The sequence below is a fragment of the Naumovozyma castellii genome, chromosome 2 (assembly GCF_000237345.1).
Source record: "Naumovozyma castellii chromosome 2, complete genome".
NCBI classification, from domain to species: Eukaryota; Fungi; Ascomycota; class Saccharomycetes; order Saccharomycetales; family Saccharomycetaceae; genus Naumovozyma; species Naumovozyma castellii.
In genome coordinates, this window is record NC_016492.1 from 977941 (window position 1) to 1001880 (window position 23940).

The following is a 23940-nucleotide window of genomic DNA, read 5'->3' on the forward strand; positions in this document are numbered from 1 at the left end:
CTTTAACTTTCTTACTTTGGATAATTATGAAGAATTTTATACATTTCATTTTTTGAAACCTTCGTAGCTAATAAAAAAAGATTTTTAAAAGAAGTTCTATATATCAATTATCTCTTCTATCATTCTTCTAACCGCTGGACGTCATTAACCGATTGCATATAGTGATTAAAATTAAAAAGAACTTAAGTATTCATGAGGTGGAGACATTTCAAAATCAAAATATTAGCAACCCCCCCTTATTATTACAGGACAATATAGTTTCAATAGGTTTTGTTAAATGTTGTATTTGCACAAAATTGGCAATTCAATTATTTACCTAAATTTCAAGAATAGATATGTATGAAGCGATGTAATTTGTATATAAGGTTCGTTGTTTAGAAGCGAAATGCGATTTTATCACAGGGCGTATTAAACAAAATCTGACGTTTCAACTACAATTGACATAGTAAGAACATAACTAGACAAAGGATCGATTAGCCTGAAGAGCATACCCAATATATCTATATCTCAACATGTCTGTGGATGCTCCTGCTGGTCTTTCAGCGTTCCCCGTAACCAAATTTGCTATGGTAATCACCGGTTTAATCCCCTTATTGGCCGCAATATCCAGTTACAAATATGTCTTCTACACAAGCTATAGTCCATTCCTCTCAGAATACCATCAATATTACAAGTTACTGATATTTCAACTTGCAGCAGTGAATGAGACAGATGTGATTCTTCTCATCTTAATATGGTATCAACTCCGTAATTTAGAGAGAGTAATGGGATCCTTCAAATATATCAGTGTTATCGCCTTGACATACATATATACAACCATATTGATATCGTCTCTGAACCTATTAGTTAATTGGACAATTCCATGGACAATATGGAACAGATACCCAACGGGAACGCTACCTGTCGTTCTGGCATTGTTCCATTTTTACAAAGAATATACTCCACAGGTGTACGAATTCAATGTTTTATTGACACAGCCTCTTTTCAGCAGTGAAGATAAAGGGAACAAACAAATGGAGTTGAAATTGAATGACCAATTTTTATTAAATTCATTATGCTTTTTGTTATGTTTAAATCAAGGTTTGGTAGGAATAATATGTGGGTTTGTAAGTTGGTTGTGTGGTGTGTTTATGGAGAAGGGATTATTGCCCGGTGTAGATACCTTTAGATTGCCCTTCATTAATAAATTACTCTTCAATCGTGTTAATTCAAGAGGTTCACATGTGGTGAGGAGTCTGGTCCAAATATCAGAGGACCCCCACCACATGGGCCAGGATAATGGGTCAAGGACCCCACTTTTAGCAAATGATTCCAATACCATTTTGGGAGGCACAAATAGTTCTCTGGGAGATGAAGAAAATACTGGAGATGAACCAATTCGTCCATTGGGGGTTCAATTCTTGGATACTTTTAGAAGATAGAGTCATTTTAACGCATTATATATATATATATACCACATTTAAGCAATGACAATACCAATTTTGTGATGGAGGAGGTGGATAATATATTATACTATATCTTAAATTATTATATACATAGAAAGAATGGTAATTGATAATTCACTATTGTTGCTTTTTAGCTTGACGTGCTTGCAAATTCTTCTTATTCAGGTTGGTATCTCTTATCACGGCAACAAAAGTTGTTGAATACCATCCAATGAGGCACATTATCAAAATCTGAACTACACTCTTCATGGCCTTAGTGGAGCTTTCAATACATATTTCATGCTTATCCCAAAGTCCATTACAGAAATTATATGCGCTCTCAAGGTCTTCCCAAGTATCGAGTAACCCACCATCATCAGCAGTCAATCCTGCCCACCATACCAAATTGGCCCAAGTGGGTGGTTCCACATTTGCATAGACGTATCTTCCTCGTAGGACAGTTGCCATTGCCGTGTACCATGGGAATTGAGGTGTTCTTTCCTTCACTATATCTGTAGGTGGAGTCTCCAAAGAAGGATCAGCGAACACAAAATGAGTTGTTAGGGTCAGTAGAGAAACGATAAAGTATTTCAGAGTGAATTTCATGGTTGTCTTGCTTTGCTCTCTATGTAAATTGACCAGTAAAGGGGAAGGTAGTAGTAGAGATGGGCAAGTTTTAATGTCAATTATTTGAAATTCCTGAAAAAGCGTCGCGACATAAAATAACTAACTACTAACCTTAAAGGAGCACTCAAACTTTTGGATGTTGTTTAATGAAGCTTAATTGGAACGCTACTCCTTAAGGGTTACCAGTTTAAGAACTTTTGTCGTTTGTCATGCGTTCGTGTATTTCCACCAAATTCTGCCCTTAACTTTTAACTGCCAAAATCAATCAGTCTAGGTAACCACTTTCTCCATTTTCGAGTCCACAAATCCCATATTGATACAACTTTGCTATTGCTACCCCATTCCTATTGGTTTAGCCTTATAGCACTCATTATCCCGACCAATGAATGCTTGTCACCACCCAATCTGTAGTGAAGAGTAAGCAGTTTCCAGCAAGAAACTCATCCTTGTTAGCTCAGTTGGTAGAGCGTTCGGCTTTTAAGCATTTGTCTTAAACCAAGGATACCGAAATGTCAGGGGTTCGAACCCCCTATGAGGAGTTTCTTTCTTTTTTGCTCTCTCTTTCAATTCAACCCCCATTGTTCTCCCAGTTGTTTAAATGAAAAACAATTGTCCAACTCTCATGTATATCCAAAACAGAGGTGTCATTCATTACCATCTGTCATTGCACTCAAACGAGGTTGTTTGACACTTTACTGAACGTATACGAGAAAACGTCTCCGCGTGTCCAGGCATCGAAAAACAAAAACTTTGCAGTAAATGAACAATGACTGACTGACAAATTATACATCTCCAAATAGGGCAACCACATCCCATCTTTCATCACTTTATCTGCATCAAACTAGCATTATCCAACAAGCGAAGATGGCTACCGAGATGCTAGAGAACAGCTTATCGCTATCCATGGTCCCGCCAATCGGGCTTCATGTAAGGGATCTCTCCATCATTGCCTCCAAGACAGACACCGTGCTGGTCAATTCATTCTCTTTGGACCTCCCCAGTGGGTCTGTGATGGCTGTCATGGGTGGGTCAGGGTCTGGGAAGACTACGTTGTTGAATGTCCTGGCGTCCAAGATAAGCGGTGGACTGAAGACGGACGGGGATATACATTATATCTTGGAGGAGAAACCACAGAGGGACAGTGAGCAAGAGCAGGAAGTGCAAGATCATGTGAAAATGGCATATTTACCACAACAGGATGTTCTTTCAGCTAGGTTGACATGTAGAGAAACACTAATGTATGCGGCTGATTTAAAATTGGATCGATCCAAAGAAGAGAAGAAATTAGTAGTGGATCAGTTGATTCATGAACTGGGGTTGAAAGACTGTGCAGAGACGCTCGTGGGAGATAATACACATAGGGGACTCTCGGGTGGAGAGAAGAGACGTCTATCAGTCGGGACTCAAATGATTTCAAACCCTTCGATAATGTTCTTGGATGAACCCACCACGGGACTGGACGCTTATTCAGCATATCTTGTCGTTAAGACTTTGAAGAAATTAGCAAAGGAGGATGGAAGAACGTTCATCATGTCCATTCATCAACCAAGATCAGATATCTTATTTTTGTTGGATCAAGTTTGTATCCTTTCCAAAGGGAAAGTCGTCTATTGTGACAAGATGCCAAATACTATACCTTATTTCGACAAACTAGGATATAAAGTACCGCAACTAGTTAACCCTGCTGACTATTTCATTGATATATCCAGTGTAGACGGAAGATCAGATTCCGCTCAAGATGAAACGTCAAAACGATTAGAATCATTAGTGGAAGCATGGAAAGACTACGAAACAAACACATTGAATTTTAAACCGGTAGATACCTCCAGAGAAATTGAAGTGGAAAATATGTCCAATCAATTATCATATTGGAAACAAGTTGCAGTGTTGACAAGAAGGAACTATAAATTGAATACCAACGATTATGTAACGCTCATAGCAACGTTTGGTGAACCTATAGTCATGGGTGCCATTGTGGGATGGGTTTATTATAAACCTGATAAGACTACCACAGGTGGCTTAAGAACCATAACGTCTTGTTTATATGCGTCCGTGGTGGTTCAATGTTATCTATATCTTCTTTTCGACACATACCGTCTATGTGAACAAGATATCGCACTCTATGATCGTGAAAGAGCTGAGGGATCTGTTACTCCCGTGGCATTTATGACAGCAAGAAAATTATCGTTATTTTTTTCTGATGACATTATGATGATACTGTTATTCACATCGATTACTTACTTTATGTGGGGGTTGGAGGCAAATGCTGGTAAATTTTTCTTCCAATTTTCCATTAATTTCTTATCACAACTATGTTGTTCAGGATTAGCTATGGTTTCTGTAGCAGTATCTAGAGATTTCTCAAAGGCATCTCTAGTGGGTAATTTAAGTTTTACCTTATTATCAATGAGTTGTGGGTTCTTCGTTAACGCTAAAGTAATGCCCGTTTACGTGCGTTGGACGAAATATATAGGGTTCACTTGGTATGGGTTCGGTACTTTATTGTCGAATACATTTTCAGATAATTTTTGTACTTCAGACGATCCTGAATCCTGTATGGGGAATGAAATTGTGAAAACGTTTGGGTTCCCCCTTCATTGGAAAACAGTACCAGCAGTCATTCTATTCTGTTGGGTTATTGGATACTATGCTGTGGCCTTGCTTATATTATACATTAATAAAGTGGATATTACCCTTCAAGGTGAAATTAAATCTAAAACAAAGAAGATATCCAAGAAAGATGAAGCTACAAAAGAAAGTTTGGATCCATTTGCAAGTTTGACAAAGGAAACTGATATAGATATCGAGTCAAGAAGTGGATCCACTTCAGAAATTACAATTACATTGAAAGATATTGATTTAGAAGTTGACTATTTAACGTTTTTCAGTGATATCAAAACAGGATTATACCACCATCAGTCAAAACAGATTTTACAATCTATTAATGCTACATTTAAACCTGGGATGATCAATGCCATTATGGGACCGTCAGGTTCAGGTAAATCCACCCTATTGAATTTAGTGTCAGGTAGAATTGAATCATCATTCTTTGCCAAATTTGCAACCACTGGATCCATTATGTTTAATGATGTTCAAATTTCGGAGGAAATGTTCAAAAATGTTTGTTCATATGTATCACAAGATGATGATCATCTGTTAGCCAAATTGACAGTTCGTGAAACTTTTAAATTCGCAGCTGATTTAAGATTACATAACTTAACTGAAGAGCAAAGAGTTATAAAATCAGATGAATTGATTAGAGCGTTAGGTTTAAAACATTGTGAGAATAATATTATTGGTAACGAATTTATTAAAGGTATTAGTGGTGGGGAAAAGAGAAGAGTCACAATGGGTATCCAATTATTAAATGATCCACCAATCGTTCTATTAGATGAACCAACATCAGGTCTAGACAGTTTTACATCCGCAACAATTTTGGAAATCTTAAAGAAATTATCAGTAGAGTATGGTAAGACAATTATTATTACCATTCATCAACCAAGATCTGAATTATTTAAACAATTTGGTAATGTGCTGTTACTAGCTAAATCTGGTAGGACTGCATTTAATGGATCGCCAAATGAAATGATTGAATATTTTGCATCATTGGGTTATGATTGCCCCGAATTTACTAACGTTGCCGATTTCTTTTTGGATTTAATTTCCATTAATACTCAAAATGATCAAAATGAATATACTTCTAAGACTAGAGTGGAAAACATTTTGACATCATGGAAGGAACATTCAAATAGATACTCATTTAATACACCAATGGACGAGAAAAATGAAATGTCTCATGAGACATTTTTACTCGAATATGGTGATTGTGTAAGGAAACCATGTGCCTCATGGCTTGCATACGTTGTAAATGTGAGGAGGCAATTCATAACGACAACAAGAAATTTTGATTCTTTAATGGCTAGAATTGCACAAATCCCGGGACTTGGTGCTATATTTGCATTATTTTTTGCTCCATTGAAGCATAACTATACGAGTATAAGTAATAGATTAGGTTTAGCCCAAGAGTCGACAGCATTATATTTTGTTGGTATGCTTGCCAATTTGGCATGCTATCCAACTGAAAGGGATTATTTCTATACTGAATATGACGATAATGTCTATGGTATTGGTCCATTTTTCCTGGCATATTTGACATTAGAGCTACCACTTTCCCTGTTGGCGTCAGTAATGTATGCAGTGTTTACTGTCCTTGCCTGTGGGTTACCAAGAACTGCCGCAAATTTCTTTGTTACAGTGTACTGTTCATTTGTGGTAACATCATGTGGTGAAGCACTTGGAATTATGACTAATACATTCTTTGAAAGACCTGGTTTTGTGGTTAATTGTATATCGGTCATCTTATCCATTGGTACTCAGATGTCTGGTTTAATGTCGCTACACATGCCTAGGGTGTTGAAAGGGGTAAATTATTTGAATCCTGTTGGATACACCTCTGCAATTATCATCAACTATGCATTCCCTGAATCAATGAAACTGACTTGTAATGACGGAGGGATGAATCCTGATGGAACATGTCAAATGCCGAATGGGAAATCCGTCTTAGAAGCATATGCTTTGGTAGCAGATACTCAAAAATATCTGGGAGTTATCATTTGTGTTGCCATTATCTATCGTCTCATCGCATTTTTTATCCTAAAGGCTAAATTAGAGTGGATAAAATGGTGAGTGAGAAAGGACACTTTCTTATTTTTCTTATGGTCAATTTATCATATAACAGTTTATAGAATATAGAAGCATTTCAAGACAAAGAATGTCATCAAATATGACAGTGCTATACGTTTATATTTCAATGTTGTGTCGCTCGCCAGTAAACTCTGCGTAGAAAACGATATTGAAAATTTTTGAAAAAAAAATTAAGCGATGAGCAGAAATTTAGAATAGTATTTGAGATGGGCAATAGTTCGAACTAGGTAAAGATTCAGTTTTGAGAAGTTTGACGATCATTCGACATTAGAAGTAACAAATAGACATGTCTTCCATATTCAAGGCCTTGACTGGCAAAAAGAGTGATAACCGTTCAGATAAGAAGCAACAGGATGGAAAACAGTTCATGAACAAACAACGTACATTGTTGATCTCTAGTAGAGGTGTGAACTTTAGACATCGTCATTTAATCCAAGATTTGAATTCTTTATTACCACATTCAAGAAAGGAACCAAAGTTAGATACCAAGAAGGATTTACAACAATTAAATGAAATTGCAGAATTATACAACTGTAACAATATTCTGTTCTTCGAAGCCAGAAAGCATAAAGATTTATACCTATGGTTATCTAAACCACCAAATGGGCCAACCATTAAGTTCTATATCCAAAATTTGCATACTATGGATGAACTGAACTTTACTGGTAACTGTTTGAAGGGATCCCGTCCTGTTCTATCGTTTGATCACAGATTTTCTTCTTCTCCACATTATCAGTTGATCAAAGAATTACTAATTCATAATTTCGGTGTTCCTCCAAATGCCAGAAAGGTGAAGCCATTTATTGATCATGTCATGTCTTTCAGTATTGTTGACGACAAAATATGGGTTAGAACGTATGAAATATCCCATGCCGCAAGAAATAAGGATGAGTATGAAGAAGGGCAACAAGAAGAACTATCTTTAGTTGAAATTGGTCCAAGATTTGTCATGACTACTATTTTGATTCTTGAAGGTTCGTTTGGTGGTCCAAAGATTTATGAAAACAAACAATATGTTTCTCCAAATGTCGTTAGAGCTCAAATGAAACAACAAGCCGCTAATGAAGCTAAGGCCAGATCCGAAGCTGCAGTTGAAAGAAAATTGAAGAAGAGGGAGAATATTCTAGCTGCTGATCCATTATCAAACGAGGTATTATTTAAAGAATAATTAACACTAAATCTTAATAGGAATTGTACAGTATAGCCTAATAATAAGCATCAAATAATGTAATTTTATTAAGGGTCAGAAGTAGTTACTATAACTTTTGTCATTTATTAAATCTTTATGAATATAGATATATAGTTGGTTTCCCTTTCGCGTGGATTTAGCTTATTTACTTTAGTTTATGCGCTTCCAGATATTCTTTAATAAATTTGTCTTCCTCAGGTGACTTACCTTTGATCTCTGCTACTTTCTCCTTCTTACAAGCAAAAGGGTTAGGTAGAGCAATAAGGGCTACTGCACCGATAGTTGCAACAGCCAACTGATGAGGTTGGATAACTCTTCCCATTATTTCATATGTATTGGCCATCTTGTTCTATGGTTGGATTTCGTTTTGGATTATTGATTAGGCTCGACAATCAAGATATATTGAAGTAAATATTCGAATTTGTGAACTATAAATGAACTGGTATCTTTAAAGTTCGAGAAACCTTTAATTCCATCGCGGGCTTGTTCTTCGGCCAATGAAATTCAGTTATCCGCTAAGCTCAAAATGTATTCTTTCTTCAATTACGACAATGAACAAGATATATAAGTTTACCCTAAAGTACCGTTAAAATAGCAGCATGAAATAATTTAAAGATGTATGTAGTATCTACTTATGGTTCATCTTATACGCATTTAATAAATTCTGTAATCTTGTTACAATTTCCGTACATTCCTCAGGCGAAACGGCTTCAAAGTAATACCTTTTGATATCATCGTTGCTTCTTCTAACAAAAATTTTAAACTGCTCAGGAACTCTACTTGACTTCTTTACCAAAACTACTTGACTTATGTGTAAAGATTTTGTTTTAATATTCTCATGCCAATGCATACGCCATTCGGGTGGCGCGATATATATATAATCACCATCAATTGCTAACGTTCTTTCATGCTTGTTAATGAAAGACATTTGCTGCTTTCTCCATACTTTATATTTATGATAAGCACCAGTGAATAAATCTTGGTAATTGTTCCCTGTTGAATTATCTGTAAGGTGATCTAATGGATTTTGTGCCAATCCAGGATTACTATGAATGGATGATTTGGAGCTATTCTTGGTCTTAAAAAAACTACCATTAGCAGTACCCATAAAACTGGAATTACTAGAATAAGAAGATTGTTTGGTAAGCCCTAGTTTATGTTTAGCAGATAACTTTCTCGATTTAATTGAAGATTTCGGTAACTTTGTGTCCTTTGCTGGTTCCTCAAGAACACATTCATTGAGGCCAGTATTGTCTGCCTTTAGATAGGAACCTGCCGTCTCCAAAGTTAGCGGAGTTAGGTCATTGCTTTGAATGGTTGGCAAATTAGGTTTCTTTATATCTGGTTTCATCTTTTCAAAATGTAAAGCTCTTGCATCTTTTTTACTAACAATTTCAACATTGTAGTTCCCGTCTAGACGCAATATAGTATCATTTAAATCTAAAATATATTTCTTATCCGGTATTTTTAAACAGTAGTCGTTTGGAGGTATCTTTTTCATCTTACAATATTTAATCAAAATGTCGTTTATACTTGACGTGACTAAGACGTTGATAATCGTAAAATTATATTTAGGATTCAGATTCGGATAAAGAAATACTTTAATTCCAATAATCTTGGAAGAGTTTGATTTGTTCAGTAGGTCATCAGTACTTGTTCCAATAATTGGCTTATAGAAACTTAGTTGATTCAAATTGCCCTCGATTGAATCAGAATCGGATATATTTGCAGACAAAGTATTTGAATGTGTAGGTTCAATGATTTGGCCGTTGAGATCGTACGGTATTGGTGTCTCAAGTTGATTTTTCTTTTCATCGTTATCGTTAACCTTACAAAGAACAACCTCGTTATCTGAAATCGATTCCATTAATCGTTTTCTTTCCAATTTACCAAAATTATCCTCGAATGGTTCACCATCTTCATCAACAATATTCAATGAGAAATTATTAGGATTTACTAATATACTTACAGCAAAACTGTCTTTCTCAAGTTCGGAGGGTTTGAATTCTGAACAATATGTATAGAGAATAAACCCAATTACTTCAAATATCTTGGCCGATTTTCTCACTTTCATCTTCAGTGGGTTTCGTTTGTATTTTTTAGACGCTTGGATGTAGACATCCAAGTCTAAAGCGTCATATTTAGGTACTTTTGTTCCAGATACAAACGAAAAATATTCTAGAACATCTGTAGTAATTCCATCACTTTGTTTCTTCCTATTGAACAACTCTGAAAGTTGTGAATTTCCTTCTTTAACGGATGGAATTTCTGTCAATTTTTCGACAGAAAACCCATCTTTAGAATTTCTTCTACTTGAATGATTGCTTGAAGTAACTCCCGAAACAGAATGTTCGTACTTCAGATTACTCGGAATTCTTCTTGATTTCGCATCTAAATGTCGCGACGACTTGTAAGGATCCACACTAGCTGATGAAGTTGATATTTTGGAATGAGATTTATGCATAGATGATTGTTGTCGACTGCTTACTGAAGGATTGTATGAATATTTTTTCGAAGTTAATGCTCGACCAGCAGAATCCCGAAGTGACACTGATGAACTCCGTTTCTCCCTAGACCTTTGATTCTTTGTTCGTTTAATGTTCAGAACAGCTTTATCAAAGACGTTACGTAATTGGGAGTCATCATCCCCAGGATAAATTCCATAAGAACCTAATGCCATTGGAATCGAATTTGACGGAATTGTATTAATTTCCATCTCAGAATCCATTGATAGAGAAGTTGTCCCCATTGTTGACGTTCCCTCATCCAAATCATCATCTCCACTGAATTCTGATTCAAGTAGCGACTTTCCATAGGATGAATCAGTTAATTCACCTGTGGCTTGTGCAGTTAGTCTGTTTCCTTCTCTGATATCACCCATTTCATTATCTGAATTATGTTTCGAAAATGACCCTTTTTCTGTATTGGTTGTTAGAGTATCTAAGTTTAGTCCATCGAGGTCATGTCCGTTAATGTAGGACTCAAGGTCTGATATATCATCATCAATACTATCGTGTTTGTTGGTGCGATGATCCTCAGTAGAGCCATATTCCTTGTGAGTTCCAGTTCCGGTAGTAGAATTAGAAGCCTCCATGAATTCATTTTTCCCCCCAGCAAATGAATTAGATTTGGAAGATGTATTTTTTGATGATTCTAAAATAGTAGGAAAATGTGATTTTAGCCTTGAAACATTGCCTGCTATAGTGGTTCCCTCTGGTTTTTCTTCTGAGTTAGCATTTAAACTGCCGGCACTCGTAATTCTATCATTTTTATCGAGCTGAAAAAATAGTGAATCTCCACCATCTTCTCCTTCATCTTCATCATCTTCTTCTTCCTCTAAATTTTCATCAAAATCAAAATTCATATCGTATCTATTGGATTTCTTCGTATGTGGAGTTCGCAGAGCCTCTCCCTTCCTTTGTTGGCCTATGGTTGTCTTATGCTCGTTTTCATTTCTTTTTGCAGAATCGGTAGTTCCTCTTCTACTTTTAAACATTCTAACAAAGGGTATTGATGACCGTCTATTTAGTTTCTTAACTGAAGATAATGTATCTGAGTCCGAATCGGCGCTAAAAATGGGGTCAGTATTTAGCTTAACAGACCCGCTGGTCTCCTTACCAGGAAGCAATGAATGTTCATTACCGAAACTGTTTTCAAGAATGGCTTCTTGACCGTCTTTCCTATAGTTTCTGTTTGTAAAGGTATATTCACCGTTATCTATATCATTGTTATCTGTCTCCTCGTCCTCATCTACTTCCGCGATTTTTCCATTATCATGTTCCCCATTGTCTTCAAGATATGAGTATGTTCTACCGTTACTAACAATATTTGATTCGACATTTCTTGTTGATCTCGACTTGTTAATGGAACTGTTGTATGAATCCATAAAATTCTTAGATAATGGTGGAGATTCCAATAGTGGTATCATATTAACGCCGTCGGTATCAATGTAGAATTCCTTAATCTTAGGATCCATATCCTTCGGTAAAGTTGATTGATCATGTTCTGTCATTGTCATATAAGGGTGGATAATTCGTCTCATTTGATCCTTCTCAGGACAAATCTTCAGAAACTGCGCCCGCAGTTTATTTATTGAGGTAGTTTCATCCATTGGAAAAACCGTCTTGTAGCCCCAGCTATGAAATACCTTTGGATTCTTGTGTTTCTCCTTTTGCCCTTTTGTAAATTATATCTTTCAGATGTTACGTTATCAAAGATTATTTGTGCCAAACGGCATCGCGAAGGAAAAATGAAAATCTTCAAGAATTTTTTATGTTAGTTATTTAACTAAAGTTAGCACTAGTTCCAAGAATTATCTTAGAGCAGGACATAAAATTAGAGGTACTCGAACTTAAACTTGGTTTCAATCTAAGCGCTTTAAAATGGCATTATCATCGAACTGGCTGAAGTTACAAGAGTCTAAGAAGGTAGTTTTGAAGAAGGATAAGAGGAATGGATCTTTTGATAAGAAGAATAAAATTGGGAAACCATACGTGGCCCGTAAGGACACTAAAATCATGCATATGGTCTATAACATGAATAAGGAGATTGCTAAGCAGGAGATGAATAAGAAGGAAGGGAAAGTTTTTGAATTTAAGAGCAAACCTGAAGATGATATCATTTTGCGAGCATCCGAAACTATAACCCAGGATACAGTCAAACCTAATAAAAGAAACCAGGAGGTTGGTAAGTTTTTGGCCATAGATTGTGAGTTTGTTGGTATAGGGCCCGAAGGTAAAGAGCACGCACTTGCACGAGTGTCTATTGTGAATTATTTTGGGCATGTGGTCATGGATGAATTTGTTAAGCCAAGAGAAAAAGTTACTGACTGGAGAACGTGGGTTAGTGGTATTAAGCCAGAACATATGAAGACAGCTATTTCATTCAAAGAGGCACAGCAGAGAGCTTCTGAACTTTTAAATGGAAGAATCTTAGTCGGGCATTCTCTCAAGCACGATTTGGAAGCGTTACTGTTATCTCATCCAAAACCTATGATAAGAGACACAGCTAGATACCTGCCGTGGAGACAGACATATGCTAAGGGAAAATCACCAAGTTTAAAAAAATTAGCCAAAGAGGTTCTGAAGTTGGACATTCAATCGGGGGAACATTCTTCAGTCCAAGATGCTAGAGCAACAATGCTTCTCTATAAGAGTGCAAAGAAGGAATTTGAAAAAATTCATATTTCAACATTTGGATATGACTCTAAATAGGTCTAGTTTATCTATAACCCTAGAAACTATCGATATATCATTTTAGCAGTTGAAAATTTGCCTTTTTTTGCTGTTACTAAAAAAGATTAGATTCAAATAAAAGTTCAATTAGAATTTATAGTAAATATTACAAAATTGTATATTAATGTCATTGTAAGATGTGTTGCTAATATACTATCCACGAGTTGCTACCCTAGATAGGATCATAACTGTGATTTTCTTTCTTTTATATAGTAAGTCTTCATTTTCCCTTATACCCATCATTAGGTTGCCGAAATTATGTTCGGCAGACTTCATGGTGCTAACAACGTACAGACCTTTCTCTTTAAGCAAATTAACTGACCCTTTGTGATACGCCTCCGTATCATTGAACTTTGGATGAAGAACTAAGACACTCATTATGTCGAATATTATTGGTACGCAATCCGAAAAACGTTCAAAAGAGATACTTTTTCTGATTTCATCCTTCACCACATCATAAAATCTCAGTAAACAAATTGAATTTGTTTGCAATAAGTATTTTAATATTAAGATAAATCTTACCTTGCTTGGTTCATCTGTAACACTATTGTTAAACAGTAACGCACCTTGGTACAGTGAAATATTCGAGGAATTCGTATCAGAAGATAAGAAATTAGCAACGAGTTTCGAAATTTTATTATTGTTATCCAGCCAAACAACTTCATCTCCAAATTCTACTTCTTCTTGGATTTGGCTTAATTGGTCAGGAGTTAAAGTCAAGTATAACAAAAACAGGTAGTTTAAATAATCTGTAGATTCCGGATGCATCATGTGTTCATAGTATGAGTTTCTGAACATAGATTTTAGACAGTTCAGTGCCGTACCATGCACAAATGGAATTGTAAGACCTCTAATGATGAATGCCATCATAATATGCACAAAATTTCTTTCGCTCCATTTCAAAGAAGTGAAATTCTCAAGTTTAAGTAGCAAAGGTTCAGCAAATTTTCTTGATTCTAATAGTTCAGTTATAACCATGCCGTTGACACTGCTGGAGTCATTAAAATGGGCCATGTATAGTCGATCAATACAGCTAATCATAAAGAGCAATCCTCCTTCAAAAACTGCTGGATGGGAAGATTCGGTAAAGATAGTAGCTATCCAGAACATTTCCTTAACTAATGGCAGTGAGGGGTCCAAACCTTCGACAATCTTGCTATACGTAAACAATTGGGAAATTATTACAAAAATCAATTCATCAGAAACCACTGGGTTTGCAACGGTCTTCATAGTCTCACCTAAAAGATTCCTACAAAATGACTCTGACGTGTATGTTTTCCCAATAATTCCAAGCATCATCATAGCTCTAGCAGATAAAAATGAATTGTTTTCAAATACAATATCATTTAGGTATTTCCTGAATTTAGTTTTCCATTGCGCTGACTCGGTTGTTGATGAATAATCCATTATCGACATCATATTCGTCGTAAAATAATCTAACAAGGTAAACTTGCTAGAAAAAGAAGAAGCACTAAAATTTTTCAATATACGTCCCTTATCTTGGCTGAAACCAAACATAAACTTCATTTTTTGTCTCGAAAATACGGCTGCAATCTCGTCTAAATTTCTTCTACTATCTGCCGGTAATGCCTCATTGATAGACAACGAATGACATGTGTTCATTAATAACTCGTGCAGTAATGAGCGCAATTCCCCAGGTCCAACATCAATTAGAAGTGATACAATAAATAGGATTTCAGGAAGAAACATTTGTGTCATAAAAGGTGCTTCGAAGAACACATGACTACATACTTTGGTTAAAATCATTAATTCAGACCAACTTTGGGTAAGAGCTTCTTGCTTAAGAGAAGGTAAAAATGATCTAATCAAATTGAGCAATTTTTGAATGATATTACAGGCGACCTCAACTGTGGGCAACGAAGTCAACAAAGAAATCGTCTTTTGCCAATCACGGTTTTCAGAATCCCTCTCAAGGGCATGATTGATAATTTCGTCAGTGAGAAGAGGTATTAAACGATCATCCGCACCAATTTGAGACCATATTTGGTTTAAATATACAGTGGTATCTGCCACAGTAAGCCTAATCAACGTTCTGAATATTGTAGAGACCCGTTCAGGACCATCCTCATCATCCATCAAATAAACATGTTCATATAAATTTGATATCCAGTAGGACAAGGTACATACGGATTGTGGAGTATCTTCATGTTTAATAATTTTCGATTCTAGCCCCTCTAAAATATATTTCCACATGTAAGGTGTTAACTCTGGGTGAGCTTTTGCTAACGAATTTCCCAACAATGATAAGAACGTCGTCGTGTCGTTAGGAACGTAAAGTTCCATGGCATTCCTGAATTCAGTTCCGAAGTCTAGACCAAATGCATCCTTACATGCGGCAATCAGATTGTACGCACTGTTTTTGACAATATCATCTTCGTCATACAAACCAATTATTACAACTAATAATAAATGACCAATTATTTCATTGTTTTCGGTCACTTGATTGCTTTTCTCTGAAGATGTCGAAATTATTGAAGAGTCAAAATCACTATCATTAAACTCGTTTTCAATCCGCGCCTGAGCATAATAAAACATCTTTATAATCTCAAGATATTTTGGACTTGAGAAGATGAGCTTGGTTTCATCATTAAAATTGAGAGTAAATTCTTTTGTCGAATTTGTGATTGAAGAAACATGGACAGCTGTGATTGATGATAATTCGAAAACATCATTAAATTTGACATCAAATAGGGAATGTAACCCCTGTATTTTAATCTGTCTGGGCGTCTCATGGAGCATTTGTAAGTATTTGTTTCCTATTTTCAAAGTTACAGGAGAGAATTCCTTTGTCTGTTCCTCATAGACTGATATTTCATGCAGAGAAACACGAACGTCTTGTAATATATTCAAGCCACGTCCTCCCAACCCGAGGGACTTTACCATCTTTTCATCAGAATTACTATTGATGAATAAATGTGGTATTTTGGCAACCATATAAGGATTGTCCCCCACATTGCTCAAAAAGCATTTCATAAAATTTTCGTTTGTATTAAAGAGATAGCAATTGACACAATTTTTTAAGGCGACATCAGGTATCAGGCTTGATAATAATGCACTTAGCTTTTTGCTATCAACTTCAGTACTATGAAATTCAGTAGAATCGATTACGAAACAATGTTTTGAGAGCCAAATTCTTGAGTATATCTGAATAAATTTGAAGACAACATCTTCCATATCTATATTATGACTAGCAAATGCTTTAAACATCAAAGTGACAATGGGAACACCTTCTACAGACATTGATTCGTGGACAAACGGAATACTGTTTCTAATTTGGTGATTTTTGAAAGCATGTCTACTCATAAATTCATAAAGTTGTGGATACTCGTCTAAATGGTCTCGAATAAATATTGGAATTTCATTTTTGTATTCCATCTTTGGAGAACCCGCTTGCCCCAATAATTCATCAATCAATTTAAATGTATCCTGGAAGAATCGAACATCATCTAACGTTTGCAGTCCCTCTAGTAGAACTTTCCTCATTTCAACCCCTTTTGTATATAAAAATCGGTGGAGAAAGCTAAAGTCGAACGGTTGTAGTTTGGGATCAGTTCTAATATCGATATCAATAACTCTGTCCGTCCTGCATACCTCGGTGAGGAAATCAAAGATTCTAGAACCACATTCTTTTAAAAAAGAAGTTTCTGTAACTAAGGATGGCCATTTGACCAAATTTTCGGATCCGTTAGCTAAATTTTGAATGATTTTGGCTAACGTTATAAAGGAACGTCTTTGAGTGGGTTTCACAGCTCCTATAATATTTTCTGTTTCGGGACTAACTAAGGCTGGACAAATCAACCTCAAAAATACAAAGGAACCTGCTGCGACATAAGCATAGTTCGGAAACTTCTTCCTGGTGGATCTATATATTACCTGACAAAGGAAGAAAAATTCGGGAGGAAAGTAGGAAATTGAACTGGTGATGGCATCGAGCAGTTTGGTCATATACTTTTTAAATAAAGCTATTTGTTCTCCGGCGTTGGCTTCAGTTGGGTCTAGTTTCTCGATTTCAAATATATCCTTGTTATCAACAATTTCTTGTAGAACAGGGTTCAGACAGTGTATAAGATAGTCATTCGCCTTATTTCTTGATAAAAGAGATAGGGCTCTCGTTGCAGGACTATTTCTCCTTAAAATATCCATAGGTCTTGATACATTTTTAATTTCATCTTGAATCAATTGAGAAACACAAAGATGTCCTGCATTCCTGGTTTCCATCCCGTTTATAACAACAGCAGCGAATGCATCAAGGTCGTTGGCGGGGCAAACTTTAGCTGCACAAAGAACTAGTTGGGGAAATTTTATTAGATAAAGTAGTAATTTATCTACCATTACACGAGTGACTTTTTCATAAGCCTCTTTATCGGAAGAAAATTGGGAAAGGATATTAACAAACACATTAAGGAATGCTATCTTTATATTCCTATTTTTCGAATAACCCATCGGTATAGTAAATTGCAAACTTGCATCAATATTTGCGTTAGAAATATTTGTTAAAGCTAAGATAACATTTTCATTCAGCATTCCCATTTTATGACTGAGTGAGGCTGGAAACTTCTCAGAATTCATGCTCTTTTCGAGACCTCTCAATAATATGTTGAAGTAGTTACCAAATATAACGGTTTCTGATCTTTTCCATTCTTCCTCAGACGCTGCAGCAGGCACCTCTAGTGGGACATTTGTGGTAAGATAGGCAATTGCGGTAGATGATTCGATAGCAGTGTCGATGTACAAGAAATCAGAATCACGCTTCTTTAGATCCATTTCTCTATGTGATTTGGAAAGGTTCACTAAATCATAATCTTTACTTATGGCTAGCTTGAACCAAGAAACTACCAATCGGAGCCATCTATTCTTCAAATGATAATGATGTTCTAAAGCAAGGTATCCCTCAGAGTGTTCTAATGCTTTCAGCATTTTTGACATATGAATAACCGTCTTGAAATAATTAGGAGAATCATGAGGTATCTTCTTTATCATTATTATCAACAGATTTATCACTTCAAATATATCTATTGAAAATAACCCTAGAAGATCACCTGTATCATCACGCAACAAAATTGTTCTAATTGTAATGATTAGTTGTTCCAAAAGCGTATACACACATTCTTCGTCACTTCCTGACAGTTCTGTCATCATAACTTGATTCAATCTTAATTTCATATTATTGAATAGTAGTTTGAAAGACAGTGGGTGTAATTCTACGCTAATAATCTCTCTTGAATTTTCTCTGGTCAATAACTTAGGGTCATTAAGCCATTCACATTGTTTTGCAATAAAGTAATTCATCTTCTTTTTCAAATCCTGGCGATATTCATTTAGAGGAAGAATTTCTTCTGTTCTTCCACTATGAAGAACCATGAAAGTGCCTGATAAGGATGCTATTATACCTGCAAAGTTTCTGAAATCGATTGTTTCCTGTTCTGATCTATTTGTTGAATATGCTAGTGAGTACCACTTTCTAAAAATTGTATGCATCGAATCCAAGAGAACTGAGTCAGGTTGTGAAATATATTTTTGAATATTGTTTCTTACACGACGTTGAAATGCAACGGAACCAGCAGATGCAAATGTGTCACTAGCCATCATTTCAATGAAAGGTACATTGCAGATAAAAGTTTTGTCAAATTCTCCAATATGCTTTAAATGGAATCTAATGGCAGTTAGATATTCACGATATGCCAGTTTTAGGTTTTTTTGGAGAAGAGGGTTGCTTACGTATAAAGAGACAAAAGTTGCTCTTCCGACTGAACCCAGAATTAGTGGGAATGTATTACGTTCCGCTTCCAAAACTCTCTCCAAGTGTTGGGTATTTTCAGAGACTTTGCCTAAATATGAGCGGAGTTGCAAAAACTTGACAACAATATCTAATAAAACTCCACGTTTATGGTTTTCGATAGACAAGTCGAATAACCCCATAGAAAATAAAGCCGCTGTGTAGCTGCAAATTAAAAAATAACCGCTCACAGTAATTGTCGAAGTATCTGAACTAAGGTCCTTAATGTAACTCAAGAGGCCATCCATGAACGATCTAGCAGTATTCTGTAATGATTCATCCGAGTCTATCAGGGAAACAAAAATTGGCTTGATGATATTCTTGAAGTCTTTTGAAATCCAGAGCAGATCGGAATTTCTTGCATGGGGCAAGATGAAGTAGTTTATCATTTTTTTAAAGATGCTAAAGATATTTATCAAAATCATTCTTGCCCTCCTAGATTCTTTGGTTTCTAAGGAAACGCTACTTTCAACAGGTTTAATATCTAAACCATTGAAGTTATAGTTGCTTTCTTCTGAATATCTTCTCAGTTTGTTAGCTGTTAGAGTTGGAGTTGGGGTCTTGTTTCCAGGAGCTGCCGGCATTGAATTTGTTAATGTCATCATAGAAGAAGATATATTGACAGGCGATGGTGCAATAATCTGGGACGATCCCGATAGATTCCTAGATAGACTCGATTTAGATATTGGAGGAACCCTCTGTGAAAGAGATTGTGAAAATGGTAATTCTGTGGCAGAGGGTGTAGTACTTGTTGCATTTCCAATTGAAGTGGTGTTAGAAGACGGACTTGACGTATTACCAGTACTGGAATGCGAATCAGAAAGTCTCGCAAGTAAAGATGTTGTTAAGAAAGGCTGCTGAGTATTATCTTCTTGATCTGTCGAAACAGGACTCAATAAAGAAGGTGATGAATTGTGTGATGGTGAAGTGGAACTAATCGATGCATCCAAAGAGGAGGAACTTTCTTTGAACAACTTTTTAGTTCCAAATTCTTCCAAAATGGTACCATCAACGATTGACGAAATAATATCGGTGATCTTATCGTTAAAATAAGGAAATGCCTCCATTAAGATATCTGATGCTGTACAAAACAGATTTTTTAGAAAATCAGAAGCTAAATCAGCAACTTCCTTACGTAGTTGAGTAGAGCTCGGTAAATGGAAAAACACTCTGAATCCTTCTGTGTAAAATATTCTTTCATCTAGATCCAGTGATTCAACAGTCTTATTAATGTTAAGTTTTGACAAAAACATAATGTGATCGAACTGAAGAGCTGCACAAAAATACTTCAACCTCAAGTGGTCTCGAGTTGCCGGATTCCTTTTAAGACAATTAGTTAGTGTTAAACTGGGACGAATCTTCCACGAACTACCACACTTTAAATTTGCTCCCAAAAGATCTATCATTCGTTTAGAAAAGATTACTGGAGGAATTTCGCTATCAATCAATGAAACTGATGATGTTACTGTGACCAGTGATAGAAGGGTTCTCATTGAATCCAATAGGAGACCATCAGAAACTGGTTGGGTCCCATTTATATTTTTAACTAAAATCGTAAGGAATTTCACAGTACGCTTCTTGGATAGTTGTAAAGTTGTTAGTTTTTTCAAGCCGGAAGTTATTTGTCTAATGTTTGATGGTTTTTCCAGTGTGTCTTCTTTACCAGATATTATATTTGGTCTTGAAATTTTTTCGAGAGATTGTGAATTCAATTCAACAAACACATCGGGGACTAGCATCACCAACATAACTAGGAACCTAAGGACGGCAGTATGAGGTAGCTTTTCTGTGTCTTCGAAATACGTGTATATTTCCAAAATGCTTTCCAAATGGGGCATATCTTCGTTAGCATCTCTTGATTTACTTCGGGTCCCCATTGAAATATTGTTATATTGGAAATTCATTCTTGGGCTTTGTCTAGGGTCAAGCAAGTCTTTGTCAGATCCAGATAATAGGGAAGTTGCTGAGAGTGAGACACTTGATATCGATGCAGGTCTATTAGTTATTGCCACATCAGGAGCAGTTAAGCTGGATATGGATGACCTGTCTGAACCAGTATCGAATGAGCTGGCTCTAGACTTCTTCTTCACAGAAGATACTAAGTGGTTGTCGTTTATGTCGTAATCGATATTTGATAATAAGCTTGTGACGTTGAAAGTGGAATATATCTTTTCAAAAAGATCACTGACGCTTGAAGACAAATTTTTAACGTATGCTTCATTTTTTTCTGAATGTTTCTTGAGTATTCGATATAGTTCTACATACTCATTAGGCCTTGCCATAAACCAAAACATCAGTGACTTTGATGCAAAGAATAACAGGAGACAGTTGAATATTGTCTTCTTCATGCCTGTGGACAACACTTTAACCAATTGTAAATATTTGGGCAAATTAATTGTTGTTATGTATGAACAACCGAACATTTCAAAGTATTGAACAACTTGAAACTCGGTCTTGGTCCTATTTGTCAATAATGGTTCATGAATATTTGAATAGATATATTGGAAAAACTCATCTGGATTTGATGCAGCAACAAATCTCAGGATATGGTTTATTGTTACATCCACCATTTTTGTAGATTCTGGATAGTTTTTCTTCTTTAGAAAAGTTTGGTAATCTGGTAGAATTGTGGAGGTGAATGAAGAATCTGTTTCATAGACATAGCAAGCCATGTTTTCCAAAATTTCCAGCGTTCTTGAGTTAAACTTCACTCTCGTACAAGTAGATATCAATCTCGTTGCTAATTTAGTATCAATTAAATTTGGAGGTGTCCTATGAAATCCAGATCTGTTGATAGAAAACCCTGTGACGGACCCTGAATAAGCCTTGTATCTTGTTTCATCCTGTTCTTGTTTAACTTTAGTATTCCCGTGTGTTTCAATGTTATCCCAAAAATATTCCATGGTGTCACTTAATAATCTCAGTATGGTCAATACAGATTGGATAGCATCATCCGAAATATTTGAGTCGATTATTGTACCATCCTTTACTATGGCATCAATAAGGTTTAATATTTGTTCTGTGATTGCATTTAAACCTTTGGAAACTGCAACATTCAGCACCACTGATCTACAGGATCTATAGAAACGATCTGCTTCCACTTGTAGGTACGTTGAGTGTGATGATTCGATAGGTAAAATCGGTAATATTCTCTCAAATAGTAGATGTTTTGTCAACGTTTCGACCATGGCCGATGTTTTTGAATACGGCATCAGGATAATATCGTAAATATTGTTAATTCAGTTCAGTGATGTAATTTTGCTTGATTTTAAATCAATCTTTTATTTTGTTAGGGAGCTGTTGTTTCTATTGAAAGGGTGATAAAATGTTGCTCAATTTGGTGACAATGTTTACTATCAACACCTGTATGTGAAATACTTGCAATATAGATTTGATGCAAGCTTGCTTAGTATACTCTATGGAGATGCCAAGCTTTGGACGAGATATGCAACTGGAAGAATTTGATAATGGCAAAGTTTGTATATCTAATGTGAAATGCAAAATTACGAGATCCGTGTTCCATGCAGACGGGACGGAACAGAAAGCGAGAACGGCGTCGCTGCCATTAAATAATTTCATTAAAGTCATTAAAAACTAAAGATACAACTTTACATACATGCGTTACTTAAAAAGGACAAGGGAAAGAACTTCTCAACCTATATATCAAGCTCTTTGGTACCGGAGTAGTATCTCTTCTTCTCAATGTGCATCTGTATTTGAGTGATTGGCCATCGCCCTCCCCTTTAAAAATAACATGTTGTTGATCATTAAGAATTGCAATATTAAATAGTTCATCATTAATAAAACACCTTCTTTTCTTACAGACATGGACATTAACAAAGTTTGAAGAAGGTATCCCGACTCTGATTGAGTCATTCTTGGCTAAAGATTCCTCATTCCAAAACATTAGCGTCATTCCATCAAGGTTGTAACCTTCACAAACAAAATAAATATCCCTAGCTGCAGGAAAAAAAGTCACTCTAACATCAACACTTTCTGGGTATTTTCTAAGGACTTGAGAAAATTGATAAGAATCATAGATAAATTTTAAGGTAGAAGGACAATTATTTGTTTTGAAAAAATCCAGGATGTTTTTGTCATCCCCAACATTCAATTCGATAATGTTAGAACTTTCGTTCAATAACGGAACAATTTTCGTTTTATTGGTGGTATTTTCTTGGTTGACTGTAACTTCTTTGAAAGTTGCAGATTCTTCATCATCGTGTTCCTCTTCATTTTCATGTACAAACTCTAAATAGGCAACACGTCTCCTTAAATCAATCAGTGTTTCCTTCAAAGTATCAACATTAAACTTAGTTTCTTTATCGTATTTATTTTTAACTTCCCCCTCATCAGAAGACAGTACTTCTCCATCCTGAGAGTTAATCTCATAAAAATCAGTGGAACTCAATGAATTTACTTGAGATTGACTGACAGCGGTATTGTTCTCATTAGTTTGATTTTCATAAATGAAAATATGAAAATATGGGTGTCCACAACCTAACATAAGCTGAAAATCGTTTTCATCTCTTATGTGCCCCCACTGACCTGGTCCACTTAACCATTGGACATCCATAGTATGGAATGGGTCTGTAACATGGAAAAAATCCTCAATCATTTCTTTCAAAATCCCTACATAAAATTCATTCTCAGGAATACTTCTCTCAAATAGTTGACCTTTATATGTGAAGATTAAAGAGACCATTTGAGAATATTGTGTATTCTTTATTGCTTTTAGGATAAGAGAAATAAAGAGGTGAGAATAATAATTATAATATTTATGTATAATATGGATATATATAGGTGGCAAGCAGTCAACAAATAGTAAATAAGTGAAAAGCCTTGGTTGTCAATGTACAACCTACATGTCTTGTCGTTTACAACAAAAATTAACCATAAGGTTTATGTACCCCTATTTCTGGTCGCTGGCAGGATGCAGTAACGTCACTATCAGAGTTACAGGAT

The 23940-nt window shown here is 35.8% G+C and overlaps 9 protein-coding genes and 1 non-coding gene across 10 annotated transcripts; 5 read left to right on the top strand and 5 right to left on the bottom strand.

Moving 5' to 3' along the window:
* Positions 1-512: 512 nt before the first annotated feature.
* Positions 513-1421, top strand: DSC2 (Dsc2p; the record flags this gene model as incomplete). The annotated part of the gene is made up of 1 exon (XM_003674936.1): positions 513-1421. One exon carries the CDS (start codon positions 513-515, stop codon positions 1419-1421), a length of 909 nt encoding a protein of 302 aa, XP_003674984.1.
* Positions 1422-1562: 141 nt separating this feature from the next.
* Positions 1563-2030, bottom strand: NCAS0B05290 (uncharacterized protein; the record flags this gene model as incomplete). Its single annotated transcript, XM_003674937.1, has 1 exon — positions 1563-2030. The coding sequence occupies one exon, from the start codon at positions 2028-2030 to the stop codon at positions 1563-1565; it is 468 nt and encodes a 155-aa protein (XP_003674985.1).
* A 464-nt stretch (positions 2031-2494) lies between these two features.
* NCAS0Btrna12K lies at positions 2495-2590 on the top strand. Its single transcript has 2 exons — positions 2495-2532; positions 2554-2590. It is a non-coding gene; the product is annotated as a tRNA-Lys (tRNA).
* Positions 2591-2915: 325 nt separating this feature from the next.
* NCAS0B05300 (uncharacterized protein) lies at positions 2916-6737 on the top strand (the record flags this gene model as incomplete). Its single annotated transcript, XM_003674938.1, has 1 exon — positions 2916-6737. The coding sequence occupies one exon, from the start codon at positions 2916-2918 to the stop codon at positions 6735-6737; it is 3822 nt and encodes a 1273-aa protein (XP_003674986.1).
* A 304-nt stretch (positions 6738-7041) lies between these two features.
* Positions 7042-7923, top strand: BRX1 (ribosome biogenesis protein BRX1; the record flags this gene model as incomplete). Its single annotated transcript, XM_003674939.1, has 1 exon — positions 7042-7923. One exon carries the CDS (start codon positions 7042-7044, stop codon positions 7921-7923), a length of 882 nt encoding a protein of 293 aa, XP_003674987.1.
* A 166-nt stretch (positions 7924-8089) lies between these two features.
* ATP19 (F1F0 ATP synthase subunit k) lies at positions 8090-8287 on the bottom strand (the record flags this gene model as incomplete). The annotated part of the gene is made up of 1 exon (XM_003674940.1): positions 8090-8287. The coding sequence occupies one exon, from the start codon at positions 8285-8287 to the stop codon at positions 8090-8092; it is 198 nt and encodes a 65-aa protein (XP_003674988.1).
* Positions 8288-8572: 285 nt separating this feature from the next.
* AVO1 (Avo1p) lies at positions 8573-12055 on the bottom strand (the record flags this gene model as incomplete). Its single annotated transcript, XM_003674941.1, has 1 exon — positions 8573-12055. The coding sequence occupies one exon, from the start codon at positions 12053-12055 to the stop codon at positions 8573-8575; it is 3483 nt and encodes a 1160-aa protein (XP_003674989.1).
* A 271-nt stretch (positions 12056-12326) lies between these two features.
* On the top strand, positions 12327-13157 carry REX4 (putative 3'-5' exonuclease; the record flags this gene model as incomplete). The annotated part of the gene is made up of 1 exon (XM_003674942.1): positions 12327-13157. One exon carries the CDS (start codon positions 12327-12329, stop codon positions 13155-13157), a length of 831 nt encoding a protein of 276 aa, XP_003674990.1.
* A 174-nt stretch (positions 13158-13331) lies between these two features.
* Positions 13332-22187, bottom strand: IRA2 (Ras GTPase activating protein IRA2; the record flags this gene model as incomplete). Its single annotated transcript, XM_003674943.1, has 1 exon — positions 13332-22187. The coding sequence occupies one exon, from the start codon at positions 22185-22187 to the stop codon at positions 13332-13334; it is 8856 nt and encodes a 2951-aa protein (XP_003674991.1).
* A 413-nt stretch (positions 22188-22600) lies between these two features.
* Positions 22601-23680, bottom strand: NCAS0B05360 (uncharacterized protein; the record flags this gene model as incomplete). The annotated part of the gene is made up of 1 exon (XM_003674944.1): positions 22601-23680. The coding sequence occupies one exon, from the start codon at positions 23678-23680 to the stop codon at positions 22601-22603; it is 1080 nt and encodes a 359-aa protein (XP_003674992.1).
* Positions 23681-23940: the final 260 nt, after the last annotated feature.